The sequence below is a fragment of the Chroicocephalus ridibundus genome, chromosome 12 (assembly GCF_963924245.1).
Source record: "Chroicocephalus ridibundus chromosome 12, bChrRid1.1, whole genome shotgun sequence".
NCBI classification, from domain to species: domain Eukaryota; kingdom Metazoa; phylum Chordata; class Aves; order Charadriiformes; family Laridae; genus Chroicocephalus; species Chroicocephalus ridibundus.
This window is the reverse complement of record NC_086295.1, coordinates 3,145,259-3,171,578: the sequence shown is the minus strand read 5'-3', so window position 1 is coordinate 3,171,578 and position 26,320 is coordinate 3,145,259. Positions and strand designations below refer to the sequence as shown.

The window sequence follows — 26,320 nt, the reverse complement described above, 5'->3', positions numbered from 1 at the left end:
GCAACAGCCATCAACCCTCCTCGGCCCTCCTCCAGAAAATTACAGCAGAAACAAATACTGACCGGTGACATCGCTGCGGGATGGAAGAGACCAACAGCGCAGGTCGGACCCGTCTCAACCTGCTGTAGCCTAAAGGCAGATTTCGGGCAAAATATGATTCCGTATCCTTTTATATTCTTTGAGGTATTTCAAGGCTGCTTAAGAGCAGGTGGCCCCGTTACCCGTGAAGATAAGACACACAGGGATCACGCTCCAACTCAATTTAATAAGCTTTGTAACGAACTTGGACAGAAAGTGGTTTGAAATAAGTCGAGCAACACTCATCTACTAGTCAAGGATTTTAAGTAATGCTTTTAAGCTTATACTCAAGCATACAAAGCATAAATTTTACAAATTAAAAACAGTAAAATCATCCTAGAATAATGTAATGGCTTCCCCTGTATGTACAAGGAGTGGAAAGGAGACAGAATTCTTTCCAGGCAATTTCACACATCTTAAATGCTACATAAGTGCTCTCCACATTCATTTCAATTTTTCTTTTCATGTGGGTGGAAGGAGCTGAAAGCATTTCAATGAAATCGTCTTAAAGAGAGAGAGGTACTTCACCTGGTTTCAAGCTGTCTAAGTTTGCCTCTTCAAAAGTCTTGAGGAAATGCTTTACTTAAAATTCAGCTGTTAGTTTCTGTGCGGCAGCCTCTGGTTTTCCAGCTATATAAAATTAAACAGTTCAGTGAGTATTTCTCAGAAAGTACCACCGGTACTTCATCTTCATGGAAACCCGTTATCCCCCACCCTTCCAAAATGACTCCATTGCACAAGAGAAGCAACCACAGCTCAGCTTAGATTTGACAGGCAGAAAAGAAACACGGTAACAGCTAAGACGACAGTTCTGAGGGAGGTGACAGGTTTTGGAAAAGGAAAGAGATTTGTAGCCTAATCAAAACACACTGGATATACAGCCTTGCTGCAGAGGCATTTGAGACAGGTTATTTTACAAACCCAACTGCTTCGTGTCCATAGCATTAATGAAAAAAATCTTATTTGCTTCCAACAAAGGAAAGGCTGGGGGGAGGAATGAGTGTAGTGTACCACATTTAATTACCAGATTTGTTTGCCACCGCTGAGTTTGGAACAAATCTTCTTACAAAAGTCATTTCATATTGTTCTAAATTAAGTGGAACAAAATATGTATTTTTACACTAAAGCAAACTGATCAAAGTGGCATTTAATAGTATTTGTTAAAGTGGTTATCTAACAAAAATGGGTTAACAAAATCCCATTCATTAGTAGTCACCAAATAAGACATTTCTCATGCATATGACAAAAGTTCATTCGTGTACTGAGAGGTCTGTTTACTGTGTACAATATTTCCATAAATTATAATATGTTTCACAGCCCCTACCATTCAAGAATATTTCAAACAGATTATATATTATATTTGTATATGCAAACTATTTTATATACACTAATATAAAGATCCTTAGAAGTACCATTATCACTACCTTTATGCTTTCTCTAAAATGCATAGCTTTCGAATATTTTCTTGCAGTTACCAAAAACTTTACAGATTAAAGCTGCTTATCAATGTGGCATGTTCATAAAAACAAAGTGAAATAGTTCTATACTAATTTTATATTAAACCCCTTAAAAAACATGTTTATTTTTTAATGGAAAAAAAACCCAAGCTAGTGAAAATTCAAGTAATCTATGCTCAATCTTTGCCCAAATACTATATGAAATTAATGTAGCGTTCTAGAAGTACAGTGAACTTCTCAACCAGGACTGTAATACTGCACTTCTCATGGAGAAAAATGCTAGTCATGCCACAAAAACGCACCACTTTCCACTTCATCCGGGAGAAGCTTTCAATGAGATTCAACAACACAAGCGTCAGAACAGAGGAAAAGCTGATCAGTTATAGATGAAGAAATTAGAGCTATTCCAGTTTTGTTTCTGCAGTTTGTTATTAAACAAAGTTACATTAACCATACAGTTTCTCACAAACTAAAAGTTATACATGGTTTTTAGACATCAACCGACTGGAAAAAGCCAAAAAAAGAATTAAAAAAAAAACAAAACAAACCACAACTGTTAAAAGTTTGGTGTTAGAATAACCAGCCTGGGTGTGAAGGAAAGCCAGACCGCTGCTGTAGTTGGGAGGGGCTACTGATAGCTTGTTTGTTATGCATAAACTTTAAGACCTCCATACCACAAATGCCTCAAAGTGGAGAACAGAACGATTGGGAATAAATGGGAACAAATTTTGTTATATCCATCATCTAGCTTAACCTTGGCGCTCCACATCTCTAATAGCTGCTTAGCAAACAACGGTTTCCCCCCACAAAAAGATAGCTACACAAGTAAACAGTGTTCACAGTAATGCAATCAGTAACAGGTTTTGTTAGTTTCCATAAATCAGGTGTATCTGCAAAGCTTTATACAGTTTAATGCGTTAAGTATTCCAGTAAAATTAAGTGAAAACTAAGTTTCATTCTACAGGGTAATATCTACCATACAAGACAAGATTATGTACAGTATGGGACTGGTGTGACAACTGCCAGTGTCTCATGATGTTAAACTATTTCACCCATCAGCTCGGTCTTTGTTGACCAAATCTGTAATAACTTGATATACGGACCAAAAAAATCTAGAGATTGATTTGGCAAGATTAGTGCTTACTACCACTGGATATATACCAGCGTACAGTGCTGCAAAATTCAGTTGACCAGAACATCCCATACCCAGAAGATTACCATTTGTTGACTTGAAAGTCTGGACTTCACATGTAAAACATTAAAACTATAATCCTAACTGGAGTGAGGACAGTCAGTAAACAAATACAGGTGAAGATGAACTGCATCTCTTCAGAAAGGTATGGAAGAATTGAGAAAACAGAAAAATTCTGGTTTTAGACAGCCCTGCTCTGCTCAGCTCAAGGCATAAAAACAGCCCAAGTAGCTCTAAAACTACGATTCTTATTCAGCAAGCACAAAGGCAGATCCTGCACAAGATGATGCATCAGAGGCTTCAACGAGCATCTCTCCCCCGCACTTGATCTCCTAACACAAGCCTGTCTTTCAGCTTACAAACATCCAGGGGCCTTCAAAGCTTTAGTGGAATCACTGCAGTGTCTACAGCTGCAAGTTTAATATCGGGGGGAAAGCCCCCTGCTAACAAAAACCTTCAAATGCCTCTGGGGGCCATTTTGGTCATTCGTGAAAATTAAGAAAAAAACCCTTATTTCCAACAATACTCCTCCTGAAAAGATGGGTCACTGATCCATTATGAACATAGCTCTCACCATATAAAGCACCAAAAAGTCAGAAACAAGGAAAAAAAAAAAAAGTCCTTAAATTATGATTTACAAGTTTGTACACTACTTCCTAAGCAAAAGGTTGACCTTACTGCAAAGTTTATAGATGAAAACTTGACCAGTTACTTTTAAGGGGAATGTATATCTGCCTATAACTTAAAGGTAGAAAATATTCACTGTTCTATATACACATTTCAAACAGGAGACAGTTAAACTTAACTGAATAGTTGCCAATATAACTCCGTATTAATTCACTGGCCACTAAACTAGGCATCAGTAGCCAATTAGAAAGCTTGAGTTCTGTACTTTTAAAAATGCTATTTTTTCTGTCCTGTTTAATTGTTTTTAAAAATGTATTATAGTGCATAGCCTAAGTCAGACTTTCAAAGAGATACAGCGCCTTTCAATGCAGTTTTTGCAGCATTTAAAAGGGACTTTTCTCCCTTCAAATTAGATGTTCATTGAAAAATCTGAATTGAGTGCTGTACTGTAGTAAAAATATTTCAGTCACAGACTGATATAAATGTATACTGTGCAGTACTAAGATTGTTTGATGTCCATCTGCACACATTTTACTTGGGTTCTTCAATCGTCCCCTTGCTGAGGTCTGTCATTTTGGGATATTTCACTTTCTTCTGGTCCAGCTCATTCTGAGCCCACAGTAGTAGTTTCAGTAATTTTGCCAACTTGGGTGTTGATTCACGATTTTCATAGTCTAGAACAGCTTGATTAACCTCGCTCCATACCTGGAAAAGAAATACTGGAGTTCAGTAATAGTTTTTCTATGATTAATACTGCTAATGTCATACAGACACTGGAAAGATCACACCTAGTGAGCTAATTCCTCAGAATACGGTCAGGATAAAGCTCCATAAACTACGAGCCTGAAGAAAACAAGGAAGAGAGCCAAGTAGTTGAATACATCAACAGCTTTTTGGTTTGAATCTTGCTTAAGAAATACTTCTGTTATTCTGCATACCACTAAATAGATTTTTTTCTAAACATTTAAAAAATATTTGGACATCATTTTCACCACATATGAATAAAAGACATCAATTTCCTTTTGAGAAAGGACTACCTTCTGTCGCTGCATCATGTTAAGCAAGTCTCCAAATGGTGATTCTTCAGGATTATCAAAGGCAAGCAAAGCCAGTGTACGCTCCATTTCTGTCAGGCATTCCCTGCTCTCCTCGCCTTGTTCTGCTAATTGGGTCTGAGCAAATTCCAGAGCTGCTTCTGTCTCACGCTGCCGAATCAGTTCGATCAAATGCTGCTGCTACATACAAAAGACAAAGCAATATTAGCTAAACAAATTAACAAATCTGCAGTTTTTCAAGACTGTAATCTTCAGATGTAAATTTGTAATCTGAGACAAACGCTAATCCATAATTTGGCAGTTTGAGGTCAATTCTTCTCAATGTGTGAGACAAGGAGCAGTAGACCTGTCTACAAAATCTACTGAAAAAGGTAACCCAACGCTTTTGAGTAAGGGGTTTTGAAAAGATGTGTTACTAAAGGAACTACTAGAAATTCAGACTAACAGTGATTGGAAGTTGGCAAGTCACAGGGCACTGCTGCTAAGTTTTCACATTACTCATTGTATATGATGGTTCCTGCATCATGCCACAGAGTCTCCCGTTGCTACAAAACAATGCCAAGAACAAACATCCATGTCCAAACCTCCCAACATACTCATAAAACCTGCACCCCTTTTTCCCCGGTCTCTCCGCAACCTCTAAAACAAAAATCACGTTTGCCACCTGTCCTTACCTGCAAATGAAAGTAAAGATATCTGTTTGTATCTAACAATTCTGGATGGAGGCTGTTTATTAATGCAATGGCTTCTTGAATCTGTCCTTTCAATATCATTTCTCGAATTTTTATTCTTTCATCGAGAGTCTCTAAATCAACACTGGGTTCAATTCCAGACTCCATTCGAAATTTCTCTGCTGCTTCTTTAAAGCCCTCTGAAATAGAAACATTTTACCTATAAAATATATTTTATGAAACACTTCAAAAAAATCAGCTTAAATTAAAAGATTTGAGTATTGTTTGTTCATTTTGGGCGTTTAAAGACTAAGTCTGAAATTCTGAAAAATTCTTATTTAAATAGGTGTTTATCCAACAGGCATCCAGCAGTACATGCTTAATTCATTCTTAACTCAAGTGCCCTCATTCTCTAAGGACGCATGCAACTTGTAGTCTGATAACTCTTAACTTGAAAGCTTGTTTTGTATTTAAATAGAGCAGTGTACTTATTCCAAAATGGGATTTTCAAAATTTGAGTGGTTTTACTTCTCCCTCCAGACCCTCAATTTGTTTACACAAACCTAGCAGCTTTACTGAGAAGAAACAGAAAAAGAAAATGCATTTTGCTGTCTTGTACTAACACTACATTTTTTTTAAAGTTACAGCAGCTATTTGAAATCCTAAGTCATGCTTTCATACACACAAAAATGATCTACACCACTAAGATGCTCTTCCTTCACCCCACAGGCTTCACTTACACACCAATGTAAACAAGGGTGTAGATCGGATACAGATGCCTCCACCCTAGCATAGCTTACTGTGCTGGTATGCATTATAATTGCTAGGGACAATTTCCGAGGGTTTTTGATTGTTCCAAATATAAAGTTAGCCTACATCCTGCAGGGGTTAATATTTCTGTTCTCAAACTATTTTGACAACAGTGCCCTTTTACAGTTTATCTTTCTAGTTAAAACTTGCTTCTGATAGCTGTTCTGTGCAGCTTTCAGAGTACTATCTAACGACTGCAACATATCTTGAACTCTGTTTTAATGGCACAAAAAAGGACATCATACAAAAGCAGGTAATGTTTGTTAACAGCATTCCAGAAAATACTTTCTTTTCTACATCTTTTAGGAGAAGAGTTAAGGTTGATAACATCACTTCTACTGCATGACAACTGCTCTGGATTTTAGTCAGTTTCCACTTAAGAGAACACAAGAGCAGTTGTACATTGCTAAGAGAACCCAACAGCAATCACTAAGTCCTCAAAGTCCTTAATTCACTCCATCTAGAGCATATTCTAGCCAAAACCGTCTGTCTTGAAAAAGTAAGTGACATGCATTTAAGAGCCTCCTAGCATACTACTTGTTTTTACCTGTAACAAGGTAGTTCATGATAAGGCGGTTCATGTCTGCTCTCTGGATATGCAAGTTATTAAGTTTTTCCATCCATTCATCTTTTGTGATTTCATCAGGTTTTTCTGCATAACTCATCCTGGACTCTTACTACAAGAAAAGCAAAGCATCTCATTTAACATGATTGAAGAGGAAAGTTAGTTTAAGGTGTATAAGCACTGTGTTACTACCATCTTCATACTTTTTTTATGATATCTTTTAAATTAATAACCCAAAAGAAACCCTTTTATCTCAAACCACAATTTTACATTTTTCTCCTCCTTGTTCCTGCACTCTCTAACATCTCCTAGTCAGTCTCTAAAGCTGCTTTCATCAAGTGTCAGAATAAAAAATTCAAATACCATCTTCTTGTAGTTACTCTTAAATTCACTCCAAATAAACCTTGTTTACAAGTTAGACAGGACACACAGCATCACAAAGTGACACAAATGAATCAAACAGTTTGACAGCTAGCCAGAAAAAAACGTAACAAATCCTTAAAGCAAAGCCTATGTAAACGATAGTTGCTTTAAAATTTTCACCAAAACTGAGATGGAACAGCTCCAGTTTTGTAAAGCTACAAATCTGTGTGTGATATGTTATCCAATGTACAACTAAAAGACACTAGCTTAGCTTTGCTGTCCCAAAAAGTACTCCTGTCAACACGTCAACGCTACTAAAGTGGTATCTCCTAGTATTTTTCTCGACTATATTTTTTTCAGCTTTGGGAGCAAAGCGCTTCGCTAAAGCCGGCATTTAATCACTTCTACCTTCAAGTCACGCTCGCAGGGGCAGCGGAAGGGGGAGGAGAGGCGGCGACAACAGCAGCAACAGGCACCGCCACCCCTCTCAGACCAACACGAGCGGCAGCGCGCCTTCCCAGCAACGGCCGGTTTCCCACAGGTTTTTCTCCTTCTAAACTACGGCCAAAGCCCCGCTGGCCCCGGGGAAGCTGGGCAGCGGGAGGCAGCTCAGCCCGGGGCCGCCTAAGGGGCCGATCGGTCCCCGGCCCCCCGCTCACGTCGCTCTCAACTACGCGTCGAGAAGGGAAAGGGGCTCCCGCCTCAACGGGCTGCGGCGGCCCGACCCCAACGAGGTCCCCGCCCGCCGGGGCACCGCGACCTTCCCGCCCGCCCCCGACCTGGCCCTCCGCAGCGCCCGGGCCACCGAAGCACTCGGCCCTGCTCGCCACAGGCCCGGCGCCTCCCCACCGCCCGCAGCGGGTGACAGCGGGCCATCCCGCCGCGCCGGGGGAAGCGCCCCGCCAGCCCCCGTCCCCTGAGGGAAGGCGCGGATCCACCGGCGCCATCTTACCGAGCGCGCGGCGCTGCCGGCTCCGACGCACGAACGCGGGCCCCTCCACCGCCTCCGCCAGGCCGCTGGCGCGCGGGTCTCGCGAGAACCGTCCTCCCGGCCAATCAGCGCCCGGAGAAGGGCGAGAACACGCAACCATAGAGCCGTCTCTCGGGCCAGAGCGTCCGCCTGGCCGTGCCGGTACGGCCCTCCAGCGGGGAGCCGGGACCATAGAGACGGCGCGGGGCGGGCCGCCGCGGGGCCGGGCCCGGCAGGAGCCGGTCCGCTGGGACAACGCGGGGGAGAAGGGCCGCTGTAGGTACATGGGTGTATGGTTGTGCCGGTTCCGCTGCTGTTGGCAGGCTGGGCTGAGGAGGAGAGCTGAGCAGAGCTCCCGATCCGCCGCGCCCGGGGGGGTCACGGCCGAGGCAACGCCGCCGTTTGGGTGTTTCAATGGCCTCAAGAGGTACAAATTCTGACGTGCTGCAAACGATACTCCTCAAAAATGTAATTTGACTTACACAGACTGGGGATATGGATCCAATCACTCGTTTTTCACGGGCTTTGGGCAGCCCGGTGCAGCGGGGGTGTCCCCGCCCAGGGCAGGGGGGTGGGACTAAATGAGCTATAAGGTCAATTCCAACCTAAATCATCCCGTGATTATTGTTTTTGTAACTGTGCCATAAAGCGCAGCCTCCAAAACACACTTTAATTCCGATTGTCCTTACATCGAAACTGCGAAAATCCACAATGTCATCAATAATTTATTATTTTAACTTATTTCCGCAAACAAACCTCCGAGTTCATAAACAATGCCGAGTTTTGGCCAAAGAACTTCAAGTATTTAATAACACAGTTGTTAGCCCCGTGACAAAGAAAGGTTCAGCGTGGCAAGTGGTTCCTACGGACGGAGAGGGCTCTTCTTCGGGCTAAAACCGCAATGAACGTCCCTTAACTCAAACACCAACGTTCAGCCTCTCTTTTTGAACCCGTAGCCTTGGAAATCTCTCTTGGGCTCCGCTGTCCCGCCTGGTTCTTGCCGGCTCCTCCCCAAAAGGAGGAGTTTCTGCAATAAAGAGGGAGCGGAGGAAGGTGTCCCCCCCCTCCGGGAGGGTTTGTGGCTCCTCTGGAGAGGGAAGCGCACCCCAAGCAGAGAGGAGGCACCAGGGTGTAATTCATACCGCAATCGCTGTGTACAGGTAAAGAACAAAGAACAGGTGTAATTGCTTTCTAATAAGTAGCACACTATATCAAATAACTAAGCTGAAATGGGCGTGAGGTGCCGTGTGGCAGTGTGTGAGGTGCCGACACCTCTTTTGTCACAGGTTGGGATGTTCAACCAAGTGCAACAGAAATGTCCCTTTCCCCCTTTATTGCCCCTGCGGTAAAGAAAAGTAAAAAGGGGCTAAAGGCCCCTCCTGAGTTGAGGTTTTGCTTGTCATGAAAAACAGTTTGGGGTGGGGCTTTTTTAAAATATTTTTAGGAGTTGGCATTTTTTCTGATCATAATGTTAACAAAAAACGAGGTTTTTTAATCTTTCTGTGCAGAATATTATGGCCAGCTGCCTTCTCTTTTTTTTTTTCCCTTTTGAATGCTTTCCCTAGTTTTTTGATGCTTCTCGTAACATAAAACCTTCTTAGAAACTGAGCTTTTTTTGAGAAAAGAGGCTTTACAGGCACTTTAGTTGTAACAAACACACTTTGAATGTTACTATTGAAGCATTTTCTTACTGAGTCTGAAAACAAAGTGACTAATGCATGAGTTGTTTATATTTGGTTAGATAGTACTCCTTGTAGTGATACCTTTTTTTTGAAGGCAGCACTAGCCCAATGTGTTAAAATCCAAAGTATATAAAAAGCTTATAGAACTATTATTCCTTTATCTAGATACAGGCCTGTTTTTCCCTACTAATGTTCTGGGCGCAATAAAAAGTGCGTGTTTGGGGGAATGAGCTGTATCTTAAGTAATAAATGACACATATTTTATACTTTTTCTTTCCTGATAGAAAGCTGCCTTGTCACCTTCTGTATTCCCCTTTTTAATTTGTTTCTCACTGAATAAATGTTTAATTGCCCCATGTATAATATCTGTGTCTGTCTTTAGTGAAGAGGAATGGTTGTGTTCCCTGTGCTTCATAGCCTGGAATACCCACGGATTTGGAAATAGCAAACTTGCATGGCTTTCGTTTGTTAAACCTCGCAAAATTAAGATGGGGATAGGAAGATACAAAGCTGTGCAGCAGTTCAGGGCAAAAGCTTCCTACGTTGTTCCCTCTTTTCCTAGCACGAAAGCCTAACTTCTGTTAAAAACCCTCACATTCTGCCCAAAGGTGGAACCAAACCTTTCTTTTACTACTCAGGGGAAACCTTGCAGGATACTTATGTGACTCCAAAGTTGGATTAAAATGCATGGAAACAAACTACTTTGCTTTCAGGAAACTATTCCATGCCTTCAATATGCCACAGTCCTACAAGAATCTTGCAGTAATTAGGGCAGTAATAACATGGAAAGTTGGATTTTTGGGCAAGACTACGAAACTGAGATGAAAAGAAATATATAATAACTGTAATTCAGTGCAGTTTGTAGAATTTTTACATGGATTAGGATTCGATAAATCCTAATCTCAAAGAGGTATTTTGATCACTGATATTTGGAGTTGAATGGAATGAATCCCAAACCAAAATCACTAATTCCTGGAGAAGTCTCAAAAATCCCTGCAAAAAAAGCTATATATTGTAGGGAGGGGGAGAGAGTTTACCTAGAATTGGAGGGGGGAAAAAAAAATCTGCAAGCTTCTGTCAGCAGGTAGGGAAGGGGATTGCTTTATTTATGTCAATATGCTTAACCCTCAGTAAAGTATTTCTCTGTGTTCATCTAATCTTTAGGAAAAATGAACTATCAGGAGCCTTGGAGGATCAAGGACCCAGAAGATACACTACCTTGACACCTGACTTACCTATTTTGAGTGAAGTGCTGAACTCTGAGGACAGAGCCCTTTTTTCACAACGAAAGGTAAAGCTTGAGCACAGCCAACAAAAATTAGTCTCTCCTGACTTAGAATAATCAATTATCTGTTAAAAAACCCACAACACCTGGCAGAGATGGAGGAGGGGAAGAGAACTTGCTCGTTTGCTTTCATCCCTACTCTTTTCATGGGCTAACTCTGTCTCTGGTGTTTACCTGACTGCTGAAATTGGCTCACCAGAACATTCAGTGAGGAAGCGCTGAGAGAAAGGGTGAGCATAAAGTAAGTTTTATATTTAAGGGTTTCGCATCTTCAAACACTGGAAAAGGTTGCTATCTTGGTGAAGGGAAAGGTGGGTGAGAGCAGAAGTGACACCTCAGATCTGGGGACACCATCTCTGTGCAACATGAAGATGATGCCTTAGTGCCTGTCACAAATTGTAGTTTTATGGGTTGCACCTAAAGACCCTTGTGTGAGACACTACAAATATAAATCAGGCCAATTTGCAGACACCCAAAGCTTAAAAAAGAATAATTGGGGAAACGTAAGGGATAAACAAATAAAGATGTATCTGCTGCAGAGGAAAGTCTCAGTGTACTGACTGCCTTATTGCGGGAAAAGTTTGGGAAGCAGTGGAGAAAAGTTTTAAGGAGAGTTAGTGCTGAGGCATTTGTAGATATCTTAGCATAAGCTTCTCCGGTATTTAAGAAGGAGAGATAGATAAGGGGCTTATTAGACTGTTTTAGATGCTGATTGATAGTCATTAATCTCCACTAGAATCTCCCAGCAGTGTTTTCAGTTCGAACCAATTAGAAACTATCGTCGTGTTATATGACAGGAGGCCTAAATTGAAACAAAACTTGTGTTACGTGGGTACCCAAAAAAGCTCCTCCTGTGTGCTGCCAGGACAATGCAGATTCAGACCAGTAACCCAGGAGTAAATTTCTCATGTTAAGGGAAATTAGGCTCTAACAGGAAAAGAATTAGGAAGGGAATGAGGCAGGGAAAGGACTGAGGTGCTGATGGTACCATTTAAGTGAAGGTGACACAGGTGTTTTGTCAGCAGAGGCAGATACTCTGACTTGGACTTTAACACAAAGATGTAGGGTTTTGTGGGCTGGAAGTGTGATGTGCCTTAGATGGTGTTCACTGGATGTGCAAAGTGAATCGGTGTTACGTTGAGATGGTGTAAGCCTCTTACCAAATGCGTGTAAGAGGAATTTAATATCGGTTTCACTGCTGGATCTCCTGTTGCAGGATCCCCTGTTCACTGCTGGTGTGCAATCCCTTGTTTTGCATGTTCCCATCCCTTGGTGTGCAAGTCCTGGGTTTGAGCACTCCCTAGATGCTAAATTTGTCCGTTAACAATATGTTATCAGCTTTTCCCAGGGCATAAATCACAGTGCAGCTTGACCTACTGAATCATAAGGTATTTCCCCTCCACGTGCTTTTGATTTATTGTAGCTCTGTAGTTGCAGAACAAAAATTAAACTTCTGCTTGCCTTTAATCATGGTGTCTTGTACTTTTGCACAGGAATCTGTTGGGTTTTTTTTACCTCTTGGTGTTCCTGTGTGAAGTAAGTATTAATGCTGCCCAGTTTTACAGGTGGAGAAAGAGGCTGACTATGCTATCAGGTGAAAAGCTAATAGTAGCTTTTGCAAAATTATCCTGGGCTTTTACCACCAGAAGTCTTGTATATAGAATGTAGACTTCTAAAAGATGTAATCAAAATACTTGATAGAATGCTGTAATTCTATAGAATTAATGCTAAGTATGCTTTTATGTTTCCACATGTTTTCATTCCTTAATTCATCTTAGTAAACGCTGCACCTATCTGGAATCCAACTGCAATTGGTGTTATCAACACATCAGGAAAAATGTGCAGGATCAGGGTTAATCAAAGAGCCAAATCTCACACCTCCAGCTGCCTAAAAGGCTCTTCAGATGTCCAGGTCAGGAGTGTCTGCATGGCCTTGTGGGTCTGCCTGTAAACCATCGGACCCCTCAGTGCCTGTGGGACGTAGGTGCTTCTGATGGCTAATATCACAAACCTGACAGTAGGAACAAAACATGTAAATGGGAGTTAACTCTCTGTAATGATTTATAGCAGCTTGGATCCTGGAGAGCATTTTGAGTAGCCTAACCATTTTTAAAGGGTGTTTACTGGGAAGCCTTCATGCAGTGGATGAGCTGATCTGCTGAACGCTTCCCTTCCACAGCACTCCATAACCTGGACCCAGAGGTCTACAGCAATTGCTATTTGATTTTCTAAAACAGATGGAGTAGAATAGGAAAACAAAAGAAATCCCCAGTGGAATAAGCACAGGTGGGGAGCATAGCTGATGTGAGCAGTTGGGGCTGCAGGTAGGCTCCTCTGCCATGTTAATCCCGTGACAAAGCTGTGCTGCTGTGAGAGAAGTCGCTGTGGGCAAAACAGTGTTTGGCACTGCTATTGTGCAGTTTTGCTTTGGCACTTGCAACCTCACGAATAATAAATAAAACTGCAATTCCTGTGAGGTAAGATCACCCCGTATTTTTGATAAGAGAACTGGGAGCAGCCGTTGTTGATGCTGCAGCACTCGCCTGCACAGGAAGCCCTGAGGTGACCGGCGCTGTGCGCCGCCGCAGGACGGCAGCGTGCGGCGGCCTAGAGCCGAGGGGACGGGGACTCCGCAGGCAGCCGTGTGGGGAAGGGCTCGGCCTCCCCTGCAGCCGGAGGGGACGGGGACGAGCGGGCCCGGTCGTGGGCCGGGCTGAGAGGCCACCGCGCCCTTCCCGCCGCGCCGTGAGGGAGCGCGCGCCGCCCGCCCGGGAGGCGGGGCCAACGCCCACTGACAGTCCTCCGGGAGCCGTGCGCAACGCGAGGCGCTCTAGGCTGCCGTTGGCCGCCATCTTGGTTTCTATGGTAGCGGGGGAGGAGCGCCCCCGCCCAACGCTCCGGAGCGGTTGCGAGGAGGAAATGGCGGCTCGGCTCGGCTGAGACCCGCGGCGGCGGCGAGATCCCCCACCCCCTCCCCGCGGTGAGTGAGGGAGGCAACCGGAGGAGCACCGGGACGGGAGGAGAAAGGGAGCGAGGCCGCCGCTGCGGCGGAGGGGTCGCGGAAAAAGGGGCGGCCGCCTCCTCCGGCCTGGACGCCTTTGGGCTCGACTAGAAAATGGAGGCGGGCGGGCGGTGCGGGTCAGGGCGGCCAGAGGGCCCCGGGCGGGGAGGGGAGGCGGGGCGGGGGGGGCGGCTGAGGGAAGCGGCGCGGCCTGTTTTCAGGGGACCGTCGGTGCGGCTGCAGGGCGCGGGCACGCCGGAGGCCTGGCCCGGTTCCAGAGAAGGTCGGCGACTCGATGCGGGGGCCCCGGAGGAAGCTAAAAGCCGCCGCCCCGTAAGCTCCTAACGCGGTTGGGCCGGAGCGGAGAGGACGCCCTCCCCGGGCGGAGCGGGCTGGAAGGCGGGTTCCTCCATCTTGGGGGGGAAAAGGAGAGGACGGTTGTGCTCTGAGGCGATCGACGTCATATCCAAGCTGACGCCGGCAAGCTTCTCCGTGACGTCACCACCGACTTTTAACCGCCTTTTTCGTTGAGTTTCACCGTTGCCCTGATACCGGAGGAGGGCCCGGCGGGTGGCGGGGTGCGGGGAGCCGCCAGAAACCACCCCAAAAACTCGTTCCGGGGTCGGGGGGGGGGCAGGCTGCTGAGGGTGGGAGTGAGCGTTACCTGCCTTGAGGTGACGAGTGTTTTCTCCGGGCAGTGGAGGTGATCTCCTCGTTGGTGAGTTACACAAGAAAAGTTGAACTTATATGAAGTTCTGGTGACTTCCTTGTGAGGAGAAAACAGGAGGGGTTGAATTTTTAGCAGTAATTGTTGTCTGGCTTTAAATATTTAGTAAATTCCCTGTCAGTAACCATTCTCCACCCTTTGCGTTAATGTACTTAAATACTGTCTCTTGGAGGTGATAGTAGTTTGGAGCTGCTTATTTGGCTTACACAAAGCTATTCTTTGGTGACCAAATTTATTTTCATACAGTTAAGTAGTTTTCAGTTTATACCTCCAAGTGATAGCTGTATTTTAATAGTGGGTTAAGAAAATCTTACCGTTTTTAGCATGTCACTTTTAAATTGGAAAGAACGTTACTATCTTTTAAATATGTTACAAAATGCGTGTTACATTCTGCCTGCTGTTTGTACCTTCAGTAATTCAAAGTAGTGTAACAAGCTGTTTTTCTTGCATGGGCTTTCATGTTTTCCTTCTAGGAACTCAGGGAGACAAAAAATGCTGATTCCTTTTGTTTAACTCAAAAGGATGTATATAGCATTCATAATTTCCCTGGGTGGTGTTTGTTTTGTTTTGTTGGTTTTGGTTTTTTTTTTCCTGGATAATCTAGGATTTTTTTTGCAGAAATAGCTTTTTTTAAATATTTAATCATCACAGCCTTATTTAAGTAAATTCTTTGGCAGCTGGTATTCTATATTTTGCTTTATTTTATGAGAATTTTTTTACTGTTTGCTTGTCTTTGTTTTACACAGTTTTCTTGTAAGTGGTAATTTGAATTGGTTTAGCTTCAAAAAACAAAAATTATGAGCTTTTTAAGCCATTTAATTGCTGGTCAATGAAAAATTATAATGTGTAGTTACTGTACAAGTGTAGCATACATATACAGTGTTAATTGTAATAGATATTTTGGGTTCTGCTCCACTTCTATGTATGCCAGCTGCTTGTTATCATTCTTTGACATTTGGAACTTACTATAGGAATAAATATAGAAGTACGCTCAAAATAGCTGTACAGTTAGGCCTTAAATTTTTTCCCTTGATGGTTCCAGAAACATTTTGCACAGAAAAGTTTTTCTAATGCACTTTGGTGGAAGAATAAAGGCTTGTGTTAGCCTTCAGCCTACTTTGAGACCTCATGACTCCAGTGATTTACAAATTGAATTATTGTTGATTTCAAGACTAGCATTTAAATACATTTTTTTTTTTATAAAGTTTCTGTGTTTTCAGTTAGGGGATATTTTAGTTAATTTCTATTGGTGTGCAAATGAAGTTTTTGCTCTGCTGCAAATTTATGTACACTACGAAATACTACAGATTTTAAAACTGTTCAAATATAAAATAATACATATCATTCACACAGTGCTTCAGAGAGTGCTTTTCATACAACTGAAAGATGTCTTTTGAATTTAAAAAAACCACCCTGAAACTCCCAAAAGCAATACTAATAGAATTGTATGAGTCCAAAATAGTAAATAAAATTGAATAAATATATTTCAGTGTCTAGTGGACTCATCAAAAGGTAGTTTGTTCTACTTACTTGCTCCACTACTAAGATTTTTCGGACAGTAGATTATGTTAATTTGTGTCTGGTTTAATATGGTAATTGTCTTTATAGTTGTAATTTACAGCTGTGCCATTATAATTCTCTACAGCCTGAAACTTCAGTGAGAATTACTGAGTGGAGAGAGGAAGGACAAGGGTCATAGGGGTTAGGCTGAGAGTTTATAAAATTTAACTGATAAAATGGAAGAAGGGACGGTACCTAGCAAGAGTGAGATTAGGTGGGTTTTAGTTGACAGAAGTGGTAGTGTCTATCTGCACCAGTTTTGTTTGCTGGTGCACTTTTTCTGCCTAGTGTCTCTCGTAGTGATACAAGTAGTAGGAGATTCAAGGAGAGGATTTTAATATAAGTAAGGCTTATCTAGTTTATGCAAGAACTCGTTGCTTTTTTGTGTTCTGTTAAGCCTCTCCTCGCTAGGAGAATCTTTAGTCAGCTGTCAGTTAACTTTTTGAGGGTTGTGCTACTATTAAGTTTTTATCTAATACAGCTTCTGAAATAAGTGAATACTTCACAGTTATTAATGGTGGTAATCTCAAGAGCATTGATAGACTTTAAAATTAAGAAAAATCTTAAATTTCCAGTTAGGGATCTAAAACACAAAGATTAAATGTGCATTATATGTGTTCTCACAGCAAACCATAATCAAAATTGGGAACTGAAGTGTATTTACTGCATTTTTAATAACATAATCAGTATGCTGTAATTACTGTGTTTCACTAAATTCTGAAGGAGAAATTAATTTCTGTTTCACTTAATTTAATGAAGCCTTTTTCATGCAATAAGAATGAAAATTATAACTTGTTTCAGGAGTTATATTTTAGCTCATGTTTTACAAATGAAATTATGGAAAAAAGTGCAAAAACATGGTTGTTTTTATTCAACAGCTGTGCTGATAGGGTCAGAAATTATAATCCTGCAGTTGTTTTGAGTCCATTTCTGTATACACAGTTGTACTGACAACGATAACTAGACATGCCAAAGGATACAGATAGTTTAATTATAATGTAAAACTAACTTTTTTACATACACTAGTTACACATCCCTAAATATTATATGTACTGTAATAATGCCAACTTGACAAAAATCCCCTACAGTTTTACTAGTTTGTGTAAAACTGTCTGTGAAGAGGGAATTTTAAATACAGTGTAAGTATTCAAGCTGAAATTTGACAGTTGTAGAATTGTAATCTTTTATGTTTAAAAATAAACAAGTTGTGGGATGTGGAAGAGTTAAACTGCAAGATTCTCAGATTTAGCCTGAATAACTGTTGCCATTCAGCTAACAGCCATGATAAAGAACTGATTTCTTTGGTACTTCAGTGGAGGAATGCCAGATTGTGAATTACCTTTCCAAAACACATGGTTCCCTATGCAGTTGCTGAAAATGTATTTTTAGTGCTGCTAAAGAGGTCAAGTTCAGTAGCAGAAATTGAATGTTAGGCAAATAAGTAGTATGTATTTGTAAAATATTTTCATTGAAGATGATGGAAGGGGAGTGTAAAGGTATTGTATATTGAGTAATACCCAATAACAATCAAAGTTTGTAATTGATATTTCTGTTGGCGTAAGCTTTGGACCATGGCTTGTAAAATTGGCTTGAACTGGGACCTTTAGAAGGTTTCTTGTACAGAGGTGGTTATGTTTATTTTTTTAATCTAAGCTTTTGACCACAGAAAGCTGCCTTTTTTTCCCCCCTTAATCTGTCTAAAATGGAAAAAGAAGAAAGCAGAGCTAGCTGCACTTGTCGTTCTACTCACAACTTTTCTTAAAGGGCAAAATCTGTTTTCTGTCTCATCTTTACTTCATACTGTTCATACCCTGAGAGCAGAAGTAAACTTGACCCCAAAAAATCAATTTTATTTTGTTGTCTTTGGGTAAAATTAGTGCAGATACGGGATTAGTTTACTCAGAAGAATGTGAATAGAAGCTTCAGAAGGTTATATAGGAGTAGTAAAAAAGCCAAATGTCAGTCTGTTAGTAAGCCGATAGAGTGTATCTGCCTAGTCTCTTAAGCACCTGTGAAGCTCTGGAGTAAAAAATACCAATGGCATGTATATAATACTTTTCTTTCCTCTTAAAGTTAGTTACTGTTTCCTCAAATGCAGAAATGCTAAAATGAATGTGAATTTTGTTTATCAAATACAATTATGGGCCTACAGGTTGGAGGATGTGCGTAGTATAAGCGTCTTATGTTAAGGTTTGTCCTGTACTGAAGTTCTGTCAGTAGGGCCGCCCGTTACAGTTCTGTCCCCAGCTATTAACGGACAGGGCTGTGCTGGCAAAAGCTCTAATGTGTACCCAGATATCTTAGACTCTGTTTGCTGATGTAACTTTTTTCATTCAAGGCATTTGAATGAACTTTCAAAGTCTTGCTTCCTCCTGAGATAAACTGCTTCCCTACTTGAAAGGGCCTGTACTAGTGTGTTGATAGAGTTTCATTATGTGTGCAGCCACACTGATAAAACTCTGCTGCACCAGGATGGTGCTCACCTGCTACCCCACCCTGCAAACAGAATGGCTCATACAGGTAAAAGTACACTTCTGCAGGTGTAATCACACCAATATGAGGTGCTTATACCAGCACAGTTCTGTTGATTAGGGATTGTACCCCTTAACATTCCTGACTTGTGCAATTGTGACAGTGAATATCTGTAGTGTAGATATGATCATAGTCTTGTCTGTTATTTAATAAAATTCCCACGTTTGCCAGATTTCTGGTGGACCTGCTGCTAAAGTGCCTTGAATGTTTCTATGACAAATTGCTGTTTAGCTGAATTTAACTGTGAGAACTTCACCCTGGTTCAAAGAAGCACTTTTTGCTACTAATCCAGAATAAAATATGCTTGTAATCCCTACTGCTGTTCTCATTCTGCTGCACTTAGTGAAGTGTTCCATCCCTTCTTTCTTTTAATTGATTTTTTTCCTGACTGTTCTGATCCAGTATGATGCAGTCTGAAATGAGAAAATTTTTTTAAGTGTTTTGCTTGGGAAGTTGCTTTTCTAGTCTGAAAGACTAGAAAAACATCAAAACAAACATCAGTGTGTGTATTTTGTTTTGCATAAACCAGGGAGCTACTTTATGCGTTTTTGCGTGGAGTAGTTGTGTCAGACTGTGGAGTCGCTCAGTGTCTTTAATGTCTGCTGCTGTGCACTAGAGTCTCCTGTGCGTGCATGGCACTGTGATGTTGTGCGTACGTGGTAAATCCAATGCTTGCAGGAGGTCCCACATTCACTGCAAACGTGCAGGATTGCGGTCCTGTGTGTGCGTGGTTATCCGTCATGGGATGCAGTAGCCTTCTAATGAGGCTTACCTAAGGTAAGTAAGTAGCCCAGCAGAAATCATGGAAAGGATGATGGTGTATGCGTTAGTTTCAGACATACAGTAGGGAGGGTTTTTCATCATGGGTGACTAGACATTTTAATTTGGAAAAGTTAATTTCTTTATTATTACAAGCACAGAGACAAAGTGAATGTATTTATTGTTTTTAAGGGAAGCTGTTTCTTTTAATTCTTGGAATGAATACATTTGTTTACTTTTAAAAATAATTAAGCTGTCAAGTTGGTTTGCTATGAAGTTTATTGGCAATTGGGAATATTTCTTCAATACCTTTCTCAAGTGGGGAAAAAAGTGATCTTGAGAAATTGATAAATGTATTGACTTAATTTTCATGAGAGGAAAATCTGGAAGAAAGTTGAACACTTGTTACTGCATCTTTGGAAATTAAAAAAAGGTAGTTAATCTTTACATTTTAAATCTCATTAGGTGATTGGCATCAGGTGACTGTATCTGGGTAGTATTTCATATCACGTAAATGTGTACTTGATGGGCTGTCCTGTACCAAGACCAGACAAGTTTTGCACCGTACCCTGGACATTTGAAATAATTTTCCAGCACCAAAAATATCCAAACCTGCATTCAAAGCCAGAAAGTCTGCAAACCACAAAAGTTAATTTAAATGATTTTCCTGGTTTTCCACGTGTGTCTGATGGTAGAAATGTGGTAGTGACAGACACTACTGAATTATTTGTGACACCGTGACACCACAAGGTCTTATAGTACCTTCAATGATTCTGTGATAAAATGTCAGCAAGATAGAGGAAGGGCGTTTTAACAGAGATGCAGAAGCCTCTGAATTAATTCCCCCCTGCCCTGGGAGAGCTGATCGCATTGGTGTGCTTGTGGTGTCCCTGAGCTTTTCCCTCACATTGTGGCATGGGTAGCATCACACACTTTCTTTCCACTGTCTTCAAAAGGTGCAGATTCTCTCTCCTCTGGTGCAACCATGTCTATCCTGGGGCAGCCTGGTCTAGTCAAGTCAGTTCTTTTCCATTACTTTTGCGAGTAATGAGATGGGGTACTGCCTAATGCTGAAAAATTAGGCTTTCCGAGTACTGGAACCTGTCTTTGTAAAGGGAGATGGGGAAGTGAGGGAAGAAGCAGCAGCTTTGAGTGGAAGGGTGTGATGTGAGACTGTGCGGTAGATATCAGTGTTGCCATCCCTGACAAATTAATAATGTTATGTGCATCTGGGGTTGAATACTGTTAGCTAAACTAAAAGCTACCTTAAAAGTAGATCTTGGTGATACTTTGTCCTAATTTGGCTATATAGCACTGCTTATATTTGCTTATAATTATTACTGCTTCATGCAGTATTTAACAAGAGTGCACATTTCTTAAATTAGGATGGGGTATTTCTGAGAAACATGGCTGTAGTAATGAACTACAGAAATGTAGTACGGAATCTACATTGCGAATTTCAAAGCTTGTTAGTGTGTTGATTTTTCAAATGGGAATAATGTATTGATTCTGGTATAGGAAGGAATTAACTACCACTTTGAAGTTTTTAGTATTGTGGGTATAGGAGATGGTAGGTTTGTTTATAATCTTGGAATTGATTTAGTGTGTTTATAGCCAGCAGAGTGTTTACAGATAAGTTTTACATTTTTTTGTAGCTTTGTTTTTATTCTGTGTCTAACTATAAGCAGTGAAATACTTGGCTTTTATGCAAGTTTTATTTTAACATGATTTTTCAAATGTAAACTTCTTCCTGCCATAAAATCTTTGTATTTGCCAGGGATATCTGGACTTTTGACCTTGAACTGCAGCTTGTCTATAGCAGTCAAGTAGTAATTTTTTTAGTAGTAAATTATTTGAGGGGTGGGAGAAGGAGTCCGGGATCACATCAGTTTTCTTATGTCTCCGCATATTGAGACTTGAGCCTTACGACTGCTGTCTCTCTCTCTCTTCCACTCTCATTGCTTCTGTCCTGTCATAACACTCTCATTTCACAACTTTTTGAAAGGTGTTTTCCTTCTTTGAGAAGGAAGATACTTAGTGGATACATTTTGTATGAAAATAAAAGACCATATATTAGTTGTTTTCTGTCATCTGATTTTCTCTTGCTTCCCATGTAAGTAGTCTGCCTTTGCACCTTTCGTGAACAAGCAGATGGAGAGAACTGCACTGCAGCCCTGTGTGTGGGTGACTTTCTGCAGTGCCAGAGCAGAACCTGTTCCCTGCCGTTCTTAGGGGTCAGTGATTGTACCTTTTGTCCGTGGTCTGAAAGGAACTGCTCATTTATGTAGAAAATAGGTTTTGCCCTACTGACTTCCTTTGGGCTGCTTTTGTAATGCTTGTTGATGGAAGGGATTAATTTTGCTGCTGCTTAGTAGAAAGAGTGCAGGTTTCCCACATCATCTTTGGCAAATAGGGATGCAAAGTAATTTTTAATGGGATCTGTCTTGTAGGTGGGAGTGGCATCAGCTAAGCCATACCAATATTTCTTTCATTTGCATCAGAAATCGTGTCCTTATATGAGTGCTCAGACAATATTTTTTTTTTTTCTCGTGTAATGTTAATATATTTGCTTATTAGGAATTTTTTAACACTTAAAGGAGGCATAGGCTAAGCCCAGTGCTTCTTTTACAGGGAGTAAAATGAGCAGTGTCAACTGTGATTGGAGTCACTGTTCCATCATTCTGGAAAGGATATTTTCTGTCCAGTTTATAACATCCTGCAGTTTCTTTGATATTTAATAAACCTATCCTGGATATTTTGGTTCTAGCCAAATACCTTGCATGTCAAGCCTTCTTATTCTGAAAAAACTCACAGAAAAAGATAACTAAGGCCAGTTACAAGTCACTGTGATTGAAGTTAGTGTCTTAAATACTTGCAAAGGCTGTATTTATGTCAGGACACAGAGATGAAACAGGTCACTGATGAATGATACCTGCTTTTAAAAGCTAGAAGGTATAAGACACACTTTTAATTTCTTTGCAGATGCAAACAGTCGTCTTCTCACTAACCCTATTTTTCAGAAAGTTGCTGAATCTTATATTGGCCATCGTGGTAGTTTGAGATTTCTGTCTTGTCCTTGGGCCCTTGCCATTGAATTTCCACAATGTATCTAAACCATTAACTGGAGCTTCAATATGAAGACTTTTAAAAAACAAACAAAACCAAAAAATCTCAAACAAACAGAAAACCCAAAAAACCAAAACGCACCTTTTTTTTTCTCTGTCACAGTGGAAGTAAATGTTTGTTAAGTAACAGGTCACACTGAAACAACTCCTGCAGGTACTAGGGTCTGTCACAAGTCTTAATATGAGGTGAACCTTGCTTTCTTGGAGCCTTGTGTAGGGGTGAGTATGTGTGAGATCTTTAGAAATCAAAGATATCCTACTATAGAGTTCTTAGGCTGAGTAGGGAGTAAGAGAACTAATAGGTGCCAGATGTTAATAATTTGGACTAAAGTATTCATGCAAGGTGCTTGTAAATGATGAGATACCAGAATTTGTGCAGATTACAGCAAATTGGCTGAGTATTGAAGAGTGCTGTCATCCAAGAACATGGAATAAGGTGCAGCATGTATTGTCATCTAGATGTTGACAGCGAGGATTAACATTTATGAGAGGGTAAAGATCACTAGTCTTTCATACAGATTCCTCAAAAAGCTAAGTAAAATAGCTAGTAATCCGAAAAGCTGAAACTGAGGAATTTACCTTGAATTCTAACATAGTTTTGGTGGGGGGTTTTTTGTTACACAAGTCACGAGATACTGGAGAAATTATTTCTTTTGGTTCTTTTGAGTTCATGTTTAAGGTTTGATCACTAAGCTGTCTTTCAAGATACTTTTTTAGAGTGAAATCTTCCCAGCTAACTGAGGCAGTGGATTCTTAATGCAGCTAAAATGATAAGTTCTGGAAAAGACAAAATCTTTATTCCATCTGGGGACCCACTGAACATTTTATTACCTCTTCAGGGAAATGAGAGGAAAAAAGAAAGAAGAGATACTGATGTGAACGTATATTTGTTAGCAATTTGTTGAGTTGGCCTTTGTCTAAAAATATAAAGACAAAAAGATGGGTAAATGTTGGTGTTCTTTAGAAGCTTTGCTCTGTCATCATCAGATTAAGATGTTATATTGAGACATCTTTAAAAGGGTTTAGTGAAGTTAGCACCAGCAGGTCCAGGTGTCTTGGAGCCGCCTGTCCTGCAGTTAGCACCTCTCAGACCAGTGTTACTGGCATAGATCATCTCTCTCCTTCCTTTTTGCCTGAGACTTGTAGACTGTTGGGTTAGAAAGATGTCAGTAGACCACAGAATTCTTTATACTTACAGAAAAGTGGAGTGATATTACAAGCTTTCCCTCTTTTTTTAATTTTATTGATCAATAAAGACATGTTGGAGGATGGATTTTTCTGTCTGTTGTGTGTTTGTGAACAAGTGGTATTGCAGTAGCAGCAGGATTTGGAATTTGGGAATATCTTTTCTTTTGTTAGATTGTCTGCTGATACTGCTCTGGAATTTCTTCAAGCCACGTACACTGGAAAACACACAGGTTGGCAGTATTTAGAGAATCCACAGGGATGTTGAATGTGAGTGATGACTTCTGGAGTCTGACAGAGCGGGCAGCCCCATGTTTTCGGGTTTGTCACTGCTTGAGAATAGTTGACCAAATTGAAATTAAAAGCTTTGTGATTTTTTCCTAGGGTAGGATACTTTGGTGCTTCAATTGCTTCTGGAATTTAGGTCCAGGATGAATTCAAGTGCCTAAGTTGTTTCGAGGAAACTGGAACGCTTTACCTGCAAACTATTGTGGGAAGAAAAACCTGAATAAATGCTTTCTTGGCTGAATATTCATTCTCAAGATACTATGCATCACCTTTATGCTCCGTTTTTAGATAAGTGACTGTTCTGTTTCAGTGGAATGCTCACATTATTACAGTTTGCGAGTTTAAAACAGAGTCTTGACTGAGGGGGTAGTTAATGAAGTCCCACTGGCTGAGATCTGACAAGCGCTTGCTGCTTGATGGTGGTGTGCAGGTGTTAATGAGCCAGCAGCAAGGGGTTACACCAGTTCAGCGTGCCTAAGGGGATCTTGTTGCCCATCCCTGTTCTTGCATGTCTTTACACTAGTTTGTACGTTCATTTTGTTTAATCTTCTTGGATCACTCTTTGGTGGGTTCATTTTCTGCTGGATTCACAAGCTGCGTGTTTACCAAGTATTGGGGTGACTGTTTCTGCAGCGGAGATACATGGGTGGATGTGTGGTGTAGCCCACGTAACTGAGCACGGGGGAAGGGAGCAAGTAGCAGCCCAATTCATGTTAGGGTTGTGCTTCGTTCTTCTTAGTCCATAAACATGGATTTTTAATAAGCACCGTGAATCCTTTGTTTAATGAGGACCAGCTGTGTATATTGTGTTTCCATTTAAATCAGCCTAGGGTTTGTATTGGCAAAGCTTACTTCATCTGTGAAGGGGAAGAGATTTTTCCTTTAAGAAACTCTTGATTTGTGTTTCTACCTTTATTTATAGTCAGTTTTAAAAGCTTACACGCTTTCACAGTGGAGAGTGCTTATCAGAGAAGTTGTTAACCTGTGCAAAACTAGAGGACTTTATGAATAAGCAACAGTATGTAAGTTTATTCTTAACATTATTTTAGCTTTCTGTCCCATCTGTGTCCCTATAGAGATTCTTGCCTCACATTTTTCAATGTATATAATAGCCTTTTTAAGGGAGATGTGTCAGAAAGGCAGGATGGTGCTGATGAGAATTGCCTATTGGGGGAAGTACAATAATTTTCTGTTTCCAGCTAGAATTTTCCGTTTCAGAGATGTGATTGATGTATTGCATTAGGAGGAATGAGATTAATTGATCACGGATGTTCAGTTCCTTTAAAACAAGCTAACCAGTTTACTGCTTCAGCTTATATTTCTCTCAGTATCTCAGCTGCAATTGAGTAGCTGACAGAACAAAATGTACAAACGATCATACTGAATTGGGAAGAGAAACAGGTGTTTGAAGACTACAAAGTTGCCTTATACTGCAGTAAATATTTCTGCAGGCAGTTACTAGAACGTTTGCTTAGAAGTGCCAGCAGACTTGCTAGGTTTAAAAGTGTAATTGTGAATTAAGGCTTTGCGCTTTTATGTTTTGATAATATTTGATTTTTCAGATTCTTTTATGCATTTAGTTTTAACCTGTGTTAAGATGCAGTTCTGCAAAAGCAGATTCGTGGAAAAGAAGTCTGAAATTTACTCTGTTTTTCATGAAAAGTAATTTGGACCAAACGGGGAGAGAAAAAAATAGAACTACTAAATAGTAATAATTGTAAAACCCCAAGCATTTTATAGCGAATGTAGGGAGTCTGCAACTGTAGTGTTTTAAGTGTTTAAGTTTTAGTGGTTTTATACCTCTCAAATTTGAAATGATTTTAAAATTCCAGTTCTGTTAAATTTTTTCCCTGTAGGTAATAATACAAGTAATAGCAATGAGATGACATCTACTAATGCAAAAAGAAGCATGATTCTTCCGTAGAATCTCTTACGTCTCAATTATTATTTGTGTTGAAAATGCTATTTTTATGTGAAGTCAGAGCTGTAGACTGTGCACTGTACAGCCTTGCCACTGGGTGGGGTATGACTACCGTTGTAAAATGTATTGCACTGAACGAGCCAGAATGTCTCCTAAGAAGTGAGCATGCCAATTCTCGTTTTGGAATGCTTAAGTGATACCGGCTCTGTGGCTCAAATGTAGTTGTAAAGAGCGTGTTGCACACAGGGCCTTGAACGTACAGATACATAATTGTGCACTGAGAAGACAGTCCTTTAGAAAGTTCTTCCTTTAATATGTTGCTCGATAAAATTATTCAAATAGGATGCACTTCTGGCATGTTCTAGAGGCACAGTTTGTTTTCATAGTTTAATATTAGAGTTGAACAAGAAGTGATTAGCTGACTTTCCCTCTTCCTTTAGGCATATCACTTAAAAATTGCATGATGT

The 26,320-nt window shown here is 40.8% G+C and overlaps 2 protein-coding genes across 5 annotated transcripts in view; one reads left to right on the top strand and one right to left on the bottom strand.

Moving 5' to 3' along the window:
* Positions 1–245: 245 nt before the first annotated feature.
* GID8 (GID complex subunit 8 homolog) lies at positions 246–7,902 on the bottom strand. Its single transcript, XM_063349856.1, has 5 exons — positions 7,771–7,902; positions 6,438–6,567; positions 5,084–5,280; positions 4,392–4,589; positions 246–4,059 (listed from the first exon to the last, which is right to left on the bottom strand). Exons 2-5 carry the CDS (start codon positions 6,553–6,555, stop codon positions 3,886–3,888), a joined length of 687 nt encoding a protein of 228 aa, XP_063205926.1. The 5' UTR covers positions 6,556–6,567; positions 7,771–7,902; the 3' UTR covers positions 246–3,885.
* Positions 7,903–7,965: 63 nt separating this feature from the next.
* DIDO1 (death inducer-obliterator 1) overlaps positions 7,966–26,320 on the top strand; it is a 60,419-nt gene continuing 42,064 nt past the window's right edge. The window contains exons 1-3 of one of the 4 annotated variants that reach the window (XM_063349851.1): positions 7,969–8,215; positions 8,745–8,948; positions 10,635–10,761. In XM_063349851.1, coding sequence (XP_063205921.1) covers positions 8,073–8,215; positions 8,745–8,948; positions 10,635–10,761 — 474 coding nt within the window. In that variant the 5' untranslated portion in view covers positions 7,969–8,072. Of the gene's footprint in view, positions 8,216–8,744; positions 8,949–10,634; positions 10,762–13,555; positions 13,736–26,320 lie in introns of those variants that run through there. The other 3 variants (XM_063349855.1, XM_063349852.1, XM_063349853.1) reach the window with 3 other exon arrangements.

Excerpts from the sequence above, each read along its gene's own strand:
- GID8 (XM_063349856.1), bottom strand. The coding sequence starts at position 6,555 with ATGAGTTATGCAGAAAAACCTGATGAAATCACAAAAGATGAATGGATG. Across the intron at positions 4,590-5,083 it reads ATCTTTACTTTCATTTGCAG|CAGCAGCATTTGATCGAACT; the intron begins GTAAGGACAGGT and ends TTTTGTATGTAG. Across the intron at positions 4,060-4,391 it reads ACATGATGCAGCGACAGAAG|GTATGGAGCGAGGTTAATCA; the intron begins GTAGTCCTTTCT and ends TTTCTTTTCCAG.